The 13588-nt window shown below is 39.5% G+C and overlaps 2 protein-coding genes across 2 annotated transcripts in view; both read right to left on the bottom strand.

Annotated features, from left to right (window-relative positions):
- Positions 1–8: 8 nt before the first annotated feature.
- On the bottom strand, positions 9–7513 carry LOC149735136 (solute carrier family 2, facilitated glucose transporter member 5-like). Its single transcript, XM_089880048.1, has 11 exons — positions 7219–7513; positions 6005–6136; positions 5072–5224; positions 4505–4616; positions 3806–3927; positions 2952–3052; positions 2406–2553; positions 1923–2117; positions 1298–1442; positions 908–1065; positions 9–529 (listed from the first exon to the last, which is right to left on the bottom strand). The coding sequence occupies exons 1-11, from the start codon at positions 7246–7248 to the stop codon at positions 242–244; spliced, it is 1584 nt and encodes a 527-aa protein (XP_089736174.1). The 5' UTR covers positions 7249–7513; the 3' UTR covers positions 9–241.
- Positions 7514–8137: 624 nt separating this feature from the next.
- Positions 8138–13588, bottom strand: part of LOC149735135 (uncharacterized) — a 38312-nt gene continuing 32861 nt past the window's right edge. Inside the window, exons 9-18 of the mRNA XM_089880045.1 lie at positions 13343–13461; positions 13111–13273; positions 12463–12621; positions 12087–12148; positions 11922–11976; positions 11294–11384; positions 11155–11228; positions 10556–10909; positions 9273–10070; positions 8138–8994 (exon numbers count right to left, since the gene is read on the bottom strand). Of these exons, the coding sequence (XP_089736171.1) occupies positions 8828–8994; positions 9273–10070; positions 10556–10909; positions 11155–11228; positions 11294–11384; positions 11922–11976; positions 12087–12148; positions 12463–12621; positions 13111–13273; positions 13343–13461 (2042 nt within the window). The 3' untranslated portion in view covers positions 8138–8827. The remainder of the gene's footprint in view (positions 8995–9272; positions 10071–10555; positions 10910–11154; positions 11229–11293; positions 11385–11921; positions 11977–12086; positions 12149–12462; positions 12622–13110; positions 13274–13342; positions 13462–13588) is intronic.

The following is a 13588-nucleotide window of genomic DNA, read 5'->3' as shown; positions in this document are numbered from 1 at the left end:
AACCGATATAAAGACAAACATTTTATTAAAAATTGATACGAACATACGCGACCAATTAAACATGTTATATACAGTGGAAAATTGGAACATTAAAAAGTAAATTGAAAAAAACAACTTTACTCTTAGCGTTTGGCAATTACTATAAAATAAAATTAAACAGCAAAATTACATAAACATGCGCAGCATTTTGCGATTTAAGGAAAAAATATATTCCGGGTACGGATATTTTCGTTTCAACTTGTTATAGCCTTGTCTGTACAGTTAACCCGTCATTTAAAAAGCTTGGATTAGTAACTGCATGTCTATCTCTTGTGTGTAAAAGAACACCAGTGTTTGTGACGTCATTATCCCCATTATTACTCTCTTCCGCCAGGACCTGGGCCACAGGAATTTTGTTCCATTTGGAGAAATACATTTGAATTGCGAGCACCGATTTTCCTTTGGTTTCGGGCACCACAAACCACACGTAAAGAATTGCAAGGAATAGAATGGCAGCAAAAGGCAGAAAAGCAGCAAATTTGAGATAATCCTAAAAAAATAGAGTGTTAAAAGCAGTATACATATACATATATTGCATACAATAAAATAACTGTATAGTAATAGTAATGCTATTCAAAAAAACAAAGTTACAACACGCACGGTATAGTTTGTGAGTGGCCATAAGGTGTATAAAACGGAACACCCGTGTCATAACGACTGTCGTTGCCCCGCCATGCAAGGATAAATAAGTTACAAACGTGGTAACTCGTAAGCGGGCACGAAGTGTATGAAACAGAACATCCGTGTTATAACGACTGTCCCCGTCATGCAAGGATAAATAAGTTACATTCATTCATGCAAAACTTTAACAATTAACTCGACTGTAAGCATAGGAGTTTTAACCATGGATAAGTCATCATAAACTTACAAACAGATAAGGAGTAACGACGCTAATGATCGTGAAACAAACCCATAAAGATAAACTCGAAAACATCATAACTGTCGGGCGCGCTGATTGGTCGAGAAGTTCTGGTATTATGACGTATGTAATCGGGCCTGGACCAATAGCAAACCCGAATATCATGCCTGGGAATAAAATGGGAAGCTGTAAGGTGCAGAAAGTAGTAAACAAAGAACATTTAAAAAAATATAAATATGTATCCTCACGACTCCCATAGCCCGTTACTAATTGTTTAAAACACGATCAGGATATTTGGAAAATATGTGCTAAATGTGTCCAATCTTCCCCCACAGTAGTATATTTATAATACTTTATAACTACGTTACCCTAACACACATACAAGCATATAGTTCTCACCTACACCACCGACCACGCTAACATAGGATAGCCAATCCACAGATGGCTGATAGGCTGTAGCCAACGTGTATATGATCATTGAACACATAGAAATACTGTAGCCAGCTAGAAGCATTGTTTTTCGGCCAAGTTTGTTAGACAGAAGCTGGAACAAATAAATATTTAAATACAGATTTGTTAAAATATAGAAGAGTATCGCAAGACACTTGACAGTAGTTGCTTCAACCCAGTGGCCACTAATGGGTTGTCTAAGTTGTCAGCCAGACAAAAAAAATATCACCAACAAGTTACATACGTGGTAACTTGTAAGCGGGCACGAGGTGTATGAAACAGAACACCAGTGTTATAACGACTGTTTTTCCCCCACTATGCGAGAATAAACGAAATATATAGTAGGTTGGGGGAAGATGGTACACCTTTACATTCTATTTTCTCGTCCCATTTGGTGGTAAATAAATAACATTCAAAGAGTTATATAAAACCGTAACCTCACGACTCCAATGAACTGTTGTTAATTGTTTAAAACACGATCAGGGTATTTGAATATTATGTGCCAAAGGTGTCCCGTCTTTCCCCACCCCACTATATATTTCATCATTTCAAAGGCACAAGTAACTCCGTTCACCCCAGCAAAGGCCCCTAAGAACTCCATCGAAACAAAGCCTATTGTGACGTAATCCATGATCTCCTCCGGTATCCCAGCAACAGTAAGCAGCGTGTTTAAATAGAAGAAAATTCCGTTTATTCCTGTGAACTGAAACCCGACGCAAATGACCAACCCGGATATAAGTTGCCACTTCACTTTCCGACTTGTTAGAACCTAAAAATATAGGTATTAGAGTGTATATATATATAGTAGGATGAGGGAAGATGGGACACCATCATTTAAAACCATACCGATAAACTAAACCCTCATGATGTCTCACTTTATATGGGTTGTCCGAATTATCAGCCATACATAAAAAAAAAATAAAATAATCACCCACAAAGTAACATACATGGTAACTCGTAAGCTGGCATGAGGTGTTAAACCCGTGTGATAACGACTGATAACAAAAAAATCCTTTAAGATAACAAAAAAAAAATATTTATCAGGAAAACACTTTACCTGTTTAGGCGACAATATCTTTCGCTTCGACATCGTTTCGGCTTCGATTCGATATTGTTCAATTTGTTTCGACACGTCATCGGTTCCATAAAGACGCTGAAGAACTTTTCGAGCTTCTTCTGGTTTATTGTGGTCGAAATAAAGCGACCTATGACGTAATATATCCTACATTATATTTATCTCTTTGAATAAAGCGGCGAAAATCGGACTAAATAATACAGGAAAGAGAATAGTTAAAACTACTCAAGTAAAAATCTCAAATAAAAGCGTGGCTGCTTTCCACAATGCAGAAAGAATTAAATCAATTTAAATTAAATATACGAGGCATTTAGTTGTGTTATAACGACTGTTGTTGCTACGCAGAAATAAAAAAGGCTTTCAGTCATTTCATTCATTAAAATTTACTACTCTAATGCGAAAACGCGCGTAAAAAAAAGAGTCCCGCCGGGCGTAAAAAAGGAATTTTCAGTGCTTTTTCAAAGTTACTACTCTAATGCGAAAACGCGGAGAGGATGTAAGCAGATATAAAAAATCATACTGTTGTACCTTGGACTCTTCGGCATCCTCCAACAATAGGAAAGGAATATGAGACTCGGTACAACATTAAGCGAGAGCAGAATCGGCCAACCGGTGGTCGTTCCTAAGACCTAAGAGATTCGACAATTATACTGGCATGTGTCCTATGAGTAAACGGTTAGACTTATGTATTGTTGAATGTTGTTTAGATGTAAGTAGTAAAGGTAAAGGGTATATGTGTGCAATATAATAGCTACAAGTCGTGTATGAAACAGAACACCTGTGTTATACCCACTGTCGTTTTCCCGCTGTACGAGGATAAATAAGTAATATACGTGGTAACTTGTAAGCCGGCACGAGGTGTATGAAACAGAACACCTGTATTATAACAACTGTTATTGCCCCGCCATGCGAGGATAAATAAATTCCCACCAACGAAAAGATAAACAAGCCTCAAAAATAAACCGGACAAGGAAACACTTAAATAATTAAAACAGATGTAATAAATTCCGCGAATCTGAGCCTGATCTATAGTGCTCATAGAGTTGAACGATTCTTGTGTAAAGAAATACAATAAGGATCTGGTGCTACAAAATACGTAACAAACAAAAATCAAGTTTAACCAATTGTATAGTGGTGTGTGGGGGGGAGATGGGACACCTTTTACCTCTATTTTCTCGTCCCATTTGGTGGTAAACAAAGAACATTCAAAGAATTATAAAACTGTATTCTTAAAACTCCCACAAACCGTCGTTAAATGTTTAAAACACGTTCGTATATTTGGATAATATGCGCTAAAGGAGTCCCATATATTTAAGTTTTCGTAGCACCAGATCCTTATAAAGTACAACATATTAAAGTCAAACTTAACCGTAACATAAAACCTGCTGAAATCCCAGGACGTTTCCCAACATGATACCGAGACCTATGGAGACGGAGAACAGGCTTCCTATTGGTGCACGTAAGTGGGGGGGAAGAATTTCCGACACGTAGATTGGTCCACTACCTGTCACGTGGGCAGATAAAAGTAAACAGTCACTTTTTGCCAATTTTATTGATTTTCTTTTTTCATGAGATTTTTTGCACCTTTGTATTTATGTTGTATGTATTCGTACTATAGGTATTCGTTTAGACTTTAGTTATAATTAACCAGAGATTTCCTAACCGATTTTAATATCAGGACTTAAGTCTTATTGTAGATCTGATTGTGGCACACAACACTTTTAAATAGTGAAACTTATATATTAATTATTTGCAGGAAGGGTCCCCTATTTAGTTTTTACAAGCAACAAGAAAAGCATATAGTTTTACATTATTTTGTTAAGCAGTAAATTAAAGGCAAAGTTAATAAATATTGCAACATTGTATCCCACTTGTAGTGTTTTGGTTTAATGTTAACGCCATCAAGTGATTGTAAATTGTTAATGTGCAACACCTATCGCCTCGTGTATGAAATTATGAGAATAGATTAGGATTCTAAAAATACTGTAACCGAATAAGTGTGTAACTTCATAATAAACCATTGAATCTGTATTCATCGGCTGTGATCGATACTAAGCGTAATAGAATACTACACCACTTACCCAACACCAGAGCGCAAAACATTCCCATCAAAAATCGACCAATAATAACAGACTCGTATGAATGGGAGAGATACGCTGTGCTCATCAGGATGGCAGAGGTGAGGCAGAGGGACTAACAAGGACGAAATAAATCAACAACTTGTTTTATCCTTGCATGGTATTGCGTGGAAACGACAGTTATTATAACACAGGTGTTCTGTTTTGTACACCTCATGTCCGCCTACGAGTTGACTTATTTATGTATGTAACTTATTTATCCTCGCATGCCGGGGCAACGACAGTCGTTATAACACGGATGTTCTGTTTTATACACTTCGTGCTCGTCGGTTTATAAAATAGTATTGGATATGTGGGTGGCAGTAAAGAAACCTTTTTTTATATAAGAAACAAAGTGCATACAACATAAAATCTGTCGAAGGAAAGAGCAGAAAAATTAGGAAAATGCGAAAAAAATGGGAAAGTGTGGGAAAACACAGAAAAAGGCGGGAAAATTCGAAAAAGGGGCGGGATATCTGAAAAAAGGCGGGAAACGATAACAGACAGATAGCTTATATAGAGAAGCCTCACCTGTATATAAATGAGAGTATTCCTTCGCCCAAATTTCGCTAAAAACTTCCCCACCAACAGTGACCCGCATATGCCACCTACCGGAAACAATGAGGCGGTCAAAATCCAAAGTATTTCAACCGATGGTGCATCTAGCGGTACTCCATACCTCAACTAAAATAATTAAAATAAAAGTTTATAACAGGGTATAGGCTTTACTATTATAAGCATATGGCAAATATTTGATTATGCGATCATAATCTTAAACAAAGCCTTGAAAGTTACGTCAAAATAAAACTATAAACTTCTATTTGCCAATAGCCACCAATTCTAGTAAACTTCTACAATGGAAAATATTTGAAATTAAACTTTCAAACCAAAGCGCCGATGTTTTATGAACCACAAGTACATTGTATCTTTTATTAAGGGCTGTAAATGAAATATGTGACCTTTACTGAGCGGTTGTAACTTTTCTTATATTAGGGTGGGGGAAGATGGGACACCTTTAGCACATAATATCTAAATATCCTGATCGTGTTTTAAACAATTAACAACGGTCTATGGGAGTTTTCAGGATACGGTTTTATAATTTTTCAAATGTTTTTTCTTTATTACCAAATGGGACGAGAAAATAGAGGTAAAAGGTGTCCCATCTTCCCCCACCCCACTGTATCATTTATAATTTTTACTGTTTCCAGTGAGGCTCGCTATGAACCTGAATTAAGCCAGAGTTGTCTCATTACCCAACACATGGTGCTATACAACTCACAAGCAACCAGCATTGAGTTGAAGTAATCTGTATGACGTCAAACCACAGGGTAGATAGGCCTATCAGCATCGAACCTGTTATCCTTCGGTTGCAATGCAAGCGGCTTATACAAGTGAGCCACGGCGTTGTACTTTAACAAAACGTAATTAAAACAAAGCATTTATTAAGTTCCAATGCATACTCACACAGTGGGACTCGTTGTAGAACATCTGCATGACATCTGCTGCCGAATTAATCATCCCAATTCCAAACCCATAAGGCAGTTGGCAGCATATTGGAGTTAGTATGGCAGGTATAATGGCGTATGCTGTGCCTTTCTGTAAAATTTACAAAGTTATGTTAAGTATTATAATATATAATATAGTAGGGTGGGGGGAGATGGGACACCTTTGACACATAATAACAAAATATCCTGATCGTGTTTTAAACAATTAACAACGGTCTATGGGAGTCGTGAGGATAAAGTTTTATAAAAAATCGTTGAATGTTTGTTTACTAATAAATTGGAGGAGAAAATAGATTGAAAAGGTGTCCCATCTTCCCCCACTCTACTATACATCAGAGACATACACCCCGTGCTCGGGTTACCACCTATAACTCATTAAAGACATAAAAGTTGCCACACACGGTAAACAAACCGGGTAAACACTGCGCATACACTGTGTAATATTTTACTACACTTATTCTCCTATGGTTAAACTTACGCCAAGCCTTAAGCCCCTTGTTTAAACTGTAAGATACGAAGAAAGCGTTATAACAAACAGTCAGTAAATGACATAGCGGAAGACGCGTTAATAAGCTGCATGTCAAACATATGTCCGATAATCGCTTAATTATTACTAACTGTTGGCGTATGTGTCTTTGAGCAAGACACTTATCCACAATTTCTTTAACCCAGTGGTCACTAATTGGTTGTTTAATTCGTCAGTTATAAAGAAAACAATCACCCACAAAGTTAGATGCATGGTAACTCATATAAGCAGGCACAAAGTGTATAAAACAGAACGCTTGTGTTATGCTAACTGTCGCTGCTCTTCCACGCGAGGATAACTATAAAACATACAATATATCATCTATTTAAAAACGATACAATATAATTAACACGTTCAATATATATATATATATATATATACATTAATACATTCAATTATAATACAAGTACATCGTGTTACAACGACTTTGGTTTCTCTGTCACGCGAGAATAACTAGGTTCCATATGTGCAGTAACTTGTAAGCGGTCGCGGGGTGTATGGAACAGAACAACCGTATTATAACGACTGTGGCTTCCTCACCATGCGAGGAAAACTAAATAACATACACATTTCCATTCACACAAACATATTAGAATAATTAAGTCACATTCATTCATACAATATATAAGTTACAAATACGTCATCACCTGCTTAGTTTCCTTCATTGAGACCGCCATTGCAATCAGCGCTTCCAACACACAACCAGTAACTATACCACCCCGGAGCAAGTGAGTACAATTATCTCTTTGCGTCTCTGTCTATGCGCCCGTCTACCCGCCTGTTCCTAATCAGTGAGCGCTCAAGAAGGTTGCAGTCCTATAGCGCTTCGAGAAGCTTAAACGCTAAACTTTAACTACAGACTTATTTTAAACTTTGAGTTACAACTCGCTCAAGAGTAAGCATCAATATTTACCTTATTATAAAGCGAAGTGTATGCGCCGCCTATAATCAGAGTCAGGTGTTACGAAATGAAGCGAAAAACAACAAGACCAACTATATGGTTTACTGTAAAAGTAATAAACTTCGTCTAAAATGGCACGACCAGTATCTTATTCAAACGCCTAAACTTTAATTGCCTTTCATAGTGACGCATGTAAAAGTCGAAACGTCGTTTGGCTAAAAATTAATAACCCGTTTCAGCGGCCGCTGTTGTTTGCCTTCGTGGATAACGACGTATAAAATGCTGACGGCGGATATTTTCGAATTCATTTTCAATCAACACGTTACGCAGGCTTCAGGTGCCTGGATTTAAATCTAGAATCCTGGGTTCTCCAACCCTGGCCTGGATTCGAATCACGGATCTGTGGTTTCTAAACCCGGACCGAGATCTGGACCCCGCAACCCTGGTTCTCCAACCCTATGACCTGAAATAGAACCCAGGGTCCCTGGTCCTTTAACTCTGTTTTATGCACTCATTCTAGCGGCCTAGCCTGCTTCCCTTGAATTTTAATCTGAACTCTACTACTTCTACTGTCTCATTACAAAGTGAAGGAACAGCAACCGCTACAATTAGGGTTCTGCGACCACGTGATGACTAAAGGCTCAGAAAAAAACAAGAGAGCAAAGTTAGATTTGGTCAAGTTTATATCGAGCATTACAAGCAATGGTAATGTAATAATCGTGGGCGCCCACTAGCGGTATATTGCAAGAACATAAAAGGAAGGTAACAAAAGGTAAGTTCATTGTGACGTAACTACGACGACTGTTTCGTAACAATGAAACACAAATACTGACGTTTATTGTGACGTAGTCACAAGTGTCATTCTTCTTTAACCAAGTGAATATGACGTCATAGTCTACGTGTCATGGTTCAGTAGTCGTTTTATGACGTACATAGTTGAAGACAATGCAGCACGTTGTGTCACAATAGAAAATCGTAACGTCATAATCACGTAGCAGCGCGCAACACTGAGAATATGGTGACGTAACAAAGAACACGAGAATGGCAATAATGGGGAAGCCAGGTAACTTGGAATGGACGGCCATAAAGATCATATTAATCAATTATATAAGATATTTGGAAAGGATGGCTTGAAGCGGTTGCGTGCTTAAGCATATCGGCAAGAAATCTACTGCAGGCAGTGCGATGGCGTCATCATGACGTATCCGTTCGTTAGCATGACGTCATTCGTAGGCGTGAAACTTTTCGGACAGCAAGCCGCTACAAAGCGCCGGAATAAATTAGACTGCGTTATCAAGGATGTCACAGATTACGTCATCGATGACGTCACCGCTGATGACGTTGCGAACCGACTGCTACACAGGGGTGTTTAGGTCCAGTTGATCATAATTATTCATAGTAAGAGCGACGACGCTTTTTCCACCATCGGGACTTCCAATGCATTTGTTCCGGTAAAGATGATCGTATCCCCCGCCGCGCTGTTTCATTGACTCCGATCTCGAGGTGGAGCGGCGGACAGAACCTGGGGACATTGGTGGACGTTATGAAATGGCAATAAACCTTCTTCGATAATATTTAGTTATATTCTATTCTATACGGGTGAGGTCCTACAGCGAGGCAATGGGATCTAGGATTTAGGCCAGAGCTCCCATTCAGTGACCACTGAGGCAGTTTATAAACACTCAAATAAAGATTCTAATTACAAGGATGTGGTCATACAGAGTGACAAGGTATGGAGCTTATAGGATCAAAATAACATGGGGAGTTTGCCTATTGCACAACAGCCATCACAATTCTCACCGTTGATTGGTTCCCCGCTGTTCGTCGTCAAACCGTTGCTAGGCAACGTTGAAAACGGCGCTGATTGGCTGACTGGGATATTGCTCGGGTAGTTATAAGAGGGTTTGCGCCCTCTATCGCTACCAGGTGGCCATTCGTCAGACCTGGAGTCGGTGTGCGCAAGCCCGCCACTATCCGGCTGCCCCATGCCACGTTGGTGGCCGTTAGAGGTCAGGAAAGCGTCGTCTGCTCCTCTTGGGTCGTATTCTGGCACAGAGGAGTAATACGTGCTCGCTGGATTGTGACGTTGCGATGACGTTGAATCAAAGTGAGAGTGAGAAGAGGAGCCGGAGGAGGAGGAGTACCGCTGGGGAGGATAGTAGGATGAAGCAGTTGTTGCGTTAGGAGGAGATTTACTTCCTCCTCGTTTTCGGTGGTGGAATCGTGGAGCAGTGAATGACTGTGTTGAATTAGGTGGGGCAGTTTTCGGCGGGCCTGGCATCGAATCTAACCCGTTTTCGACACCATAGTGTAACGGGTGAGGGAAAGTACCCGCTCTAGATCGCTGCGGTCGATTATGGGGGGTGAATGACGTCACACCGCCTTTTGCATCGATAAAGATAGGCGAGGATGGGCCATCTTTCCCCCAGGCGTCACCCGCATTGCCCCAAACCTGAGGCCAAGGCATTGAATCAGACTGGCGGCTGTGGTTCCCGATAGAAGACCCGGTGGACGCCTTGGATGAAGCTTTGGTGCTTCTGGTGGGTGTGGGGGTCGGCGGGTTATCAGGGATTACTTGGTACTCGTGGTCCTCGTCGTCTAAAATGGAATAAAGTTAAAAATATGTGGCGGACATCTTGGGGGTGAGAGGCGGTTGTTCACCAATATAATGTAAAATTAAACAAAAATAAAAATAAATAAAACGCGAGGCAAATTAGCATTAAAAATAGGTTCACGCCCAATAACCATCGTTTTCAACAGTTCTATATATCATACAAATTCAGATAAAGTCCTACGCAAAACTATAAATATGCTATGGAAAACGGTAGGTCCCGGGGTTCCTGGGGATATTGGTGGACGGGGATATTGGTTAGGCAAGAGCTCCCATTTAGTGAACACTGAGGCAGTTTATGGACACGCAAATAGAGATTCTAATTACAAAATACGTAATGTTTAGGTCCAGGAACCCCGGGACCTAAACTAATGAGCCAACCCTGGGTTTAATACAGCCCCTGGCGTGACTTGCTGTTGGACTTTAACCATATAGGATAGAATGTTTATACAAGATATCCACATATATTTACCTGTTATAAAGCTGTCGGCTTTTTCCTCCACAAGAATCGGACTGCCCGCGTGTATCCCATTACTTGTACCAGCTACGTCATTCGTGACGTAAGAAGAACGTAATGGAGCGCCGTTACATGACGTCATTAGTGGGTCATTACTCGACATTGATTGACGTTGTTGTTGGTCGTACCTTAGGGTAATCCCCCCGCGAGAATTGGCCATCGTTAAAGATTGCTCCACAGCGGCAGCTAGCGGCATACTATCTTTGTAGTTGACGTTCTTGATTTCAAATTTGCCGACCTTGTTTTTCTTTTTCTCTTTTTTCAGCTGTTTTTTCTTCTGCTTCGAGTATTTGTAGTCTGGATAACGAACTGCGAGAAATAAAAGCAACATTATCATTGAAATATTAACTGTCATGCGTTTTCAAATAAAGAAATAAAAACGATTTCTAAATGCCGTAACCAAGCGTAGAGAAATAACATAATAGCTTATAAGCTTCCTATTAAATAACAAATTAGATTTCGCACAAAAATACAGATTCCTGAATGCTTTAAAAGTGGCAGAAAACCATCTGGAATATTCTAGAATTTAGTAAAAATAGTATGACGTCACTTACTGTCTATTCCAGTCGCGTAGGTAGCGTTCGTCTGTGACGTAGGCACCATTGTTTCAAGTTTTGGTTCCTTTTTCCTGCAAAGTTTAACACGTTTAGATAAAGTACATTTTTAAAATAGAAAAACAAAGAAATAATTTACCTTTTTCTTACAAGAATGAGAACCAAAGCAGCAAGTAATATTGACGTCACAGCTAATGCGGCAACAATGGCTATTATGATGATACTTTTCTCTGTGGAGAAATAAACGCAAGTGTTACTTCATAATTCAAAACTGGGTTTAAATTTTTGGCGGGTAAATCAGATGTATAATAAGATATGAATATTGAACCAATGAGTGTAATTTATTTATCCTCACATGGCCTGGCAACGACAGTAGTTATAACAGAGGTGTTCTGATTGAAACACCTTTTGTTCAATCTTAAAAACTGTATAAAAACTGTTAAAAACTGCGAAATAGGAAAAATGGTGTTCGAAAAGGAAGGTAACTTAGGCAGACAGTATTATCCAACACAAACTCGCAAAGCTTCTAATCCGGCAAGTGTATCGAGGCATGACGGAATTTCGGGGGCTGTGCGCACCCACGCGTGTCGTGACGTCACTTAGCGAGCATATTTTCACATAGCAAAAAAATCAACTGAGTGTTAGGGTAATGACCCAACTCTTACCCTGCCATAGGACCTCAGCCATATATAATATAAACTAAACTGCTTCTGCAACTTTAGTTCATATTCGTTCAAAAATGACGTCACTTTAATGACGTAACTTACCACTTATTTCTCCATTCTCAGGATTAGGTTTAGGGTCTTTAACACCTCCCGAATCCTATAAACAAATACCAAATAAGTAAATGTATGTCTGGAACTTCACAACTGTTACATTGTAAGTTAAGAAGTTGTTTAATTTAAAACAATTAGTACGCAACGCAAACTTACATCTACATCTCCACCAGCAGGAACGGATGACGTTGCGTTGGTTGGGGCGACTGTTGTTGTTTCTGTGAATAATGTAAGTTAGTGACATGATTGTAGTTGGCGTGTAAATGCATATTAGGCTGTAATAACCCGAACTTTGAACTACTGCATTTGCAATATTGTATTCTATATGGGTAAGGTCTTACAGGAAAGAATGCTAGGGAACCTGAGTTTATACCAGAATTGGTCCATTAACCCAACATTGTATATGCACAATCTTTCAGACGATACGGTTATACAACTATATAATCTGCAAATGTGTGTATATTCTTTTGTAGTTCCAGTTTCGATTTTAATTGACATATTACTGCTTACCAGGTATGTTGCCTAAGCTTACCGTTAGGTATTGGTGAATTCAACGGTGGTTGTGACGTTGTGGTGACGGGGTTCGTGGTTGTTGTCGTCGTTGTTGTTGTTGTAGTTTTTACAATTTTCGTGAGAATTGTTGAAGGTGTTTTAGGGGTCGGTGCGGGGGTAGGGTCCGGAACCGGCAAGGCTGGAAATGCATTTCGTTAAAATAATTGAACACATACTGTGTCATGCGCTTCGTCCTCGCTTACAAATCATATATGCTATTCTATATGGGTTGAGGTTCCGCAGTAAAGCACGCGGGGGTTCCTTGGATTTTGACCACAGTTTGCCCATTATCCCAACATTGTATATGCACATTCTATTTTATATGGGTGAGGTCCTACAGTGAGGCACGCCATGGAACCTGGGGTTTAGGCCAGAGTTGGCCCATTACCCCAACATTGTATATGCACATTCTATTATATACGGGTGAGGTCCTACATTGAGACATGCCATGGGACCTGGGGTTTTATACCAGAGTTGGCTCATTACCCCAACATTGTATATGTACTTTATATTCTATATGGGTGAGGTCCTACAGTGAGGCATGCCATGGGGCTTGAGGTTTTGTAGTTGGCTCATTACCCCTGAACTATCTATATTAAGGTATTTTTGTAACTTTTCCTATACTTACATGAGGGCAGACAACCTAGAAGCCCAAACTTAAGACCATATTCAAGCATGGCATCATGTTGTTTCTGTGGTGTGGGATAAACGCGAAGATACTTTGCAGTTATAGGAGGTCGGACGAAGTTATTCCGCACTTCTGCGAAGTAGTTTCGGTTCCCAGAGAAAACCTAAAAACAGCGGGGAATTGAGCCTTGAAATCCGGCGGAAGTCTACTGAAAACCCCAATGTAGTCTTACCTTGGGCCGATCGCTGCCTTCTTCTTTATAATTCTTCCACGTTATATTGTTCATACTGTACTTAATCGTGTAACTTTTAGTCCACGAGTAGGGTTTGGCTGATCCTTTAGTTAATATGGCTGAAAATATAAGAATATTGGAAAAATAAGTTAAATGCTACCATTGTGGACATATGTGTACAAGAATCTTGACAGTAGTTGCTCCAATCTAGCGGTCACTAATTGGTTGTTTAAGTTTTTTAAGTTG

This window comes from Ciona robusta, chromosome 6, assembly GCF_009617815.1.
Source record: "Ciona robusta chromosome 6, ASM961781v2".
In the NCBI taxonomy this organism is placed as follows: Eukaryota; Metazoa; Chordata; class Ascidiacea; order Phlebobranchia; family Cionidae; genus Ciona; species Ciona robusta.
This window is presented reverse-complemented; position numbering and strand designations above follow the sequence as displayed.

Excerpts from the sequence above, each read along its gene's own strand:
- LOC149735136 (XM_089880048.1), bottom strand. The coding sequence starts at position 7,248 with ATGGCGGTCTCAATGAAGGAAACTAAGCAG. Across the intron at positions 5,225-6,004 it reads TCTACAACGAGTCCCACTGT|TTGAGGTATGGAGTACCGCT; the intron begins GTGAGTATGCAT and ends TAATTATTTTAG. Across the intron at positions 530-907 it reads TCGTTACTCCTTATCTGTTT|GATTATCTCAAATTTGCTGC; the intron begins GTAAGTTTATGA and ends CTATTTTTTTAG.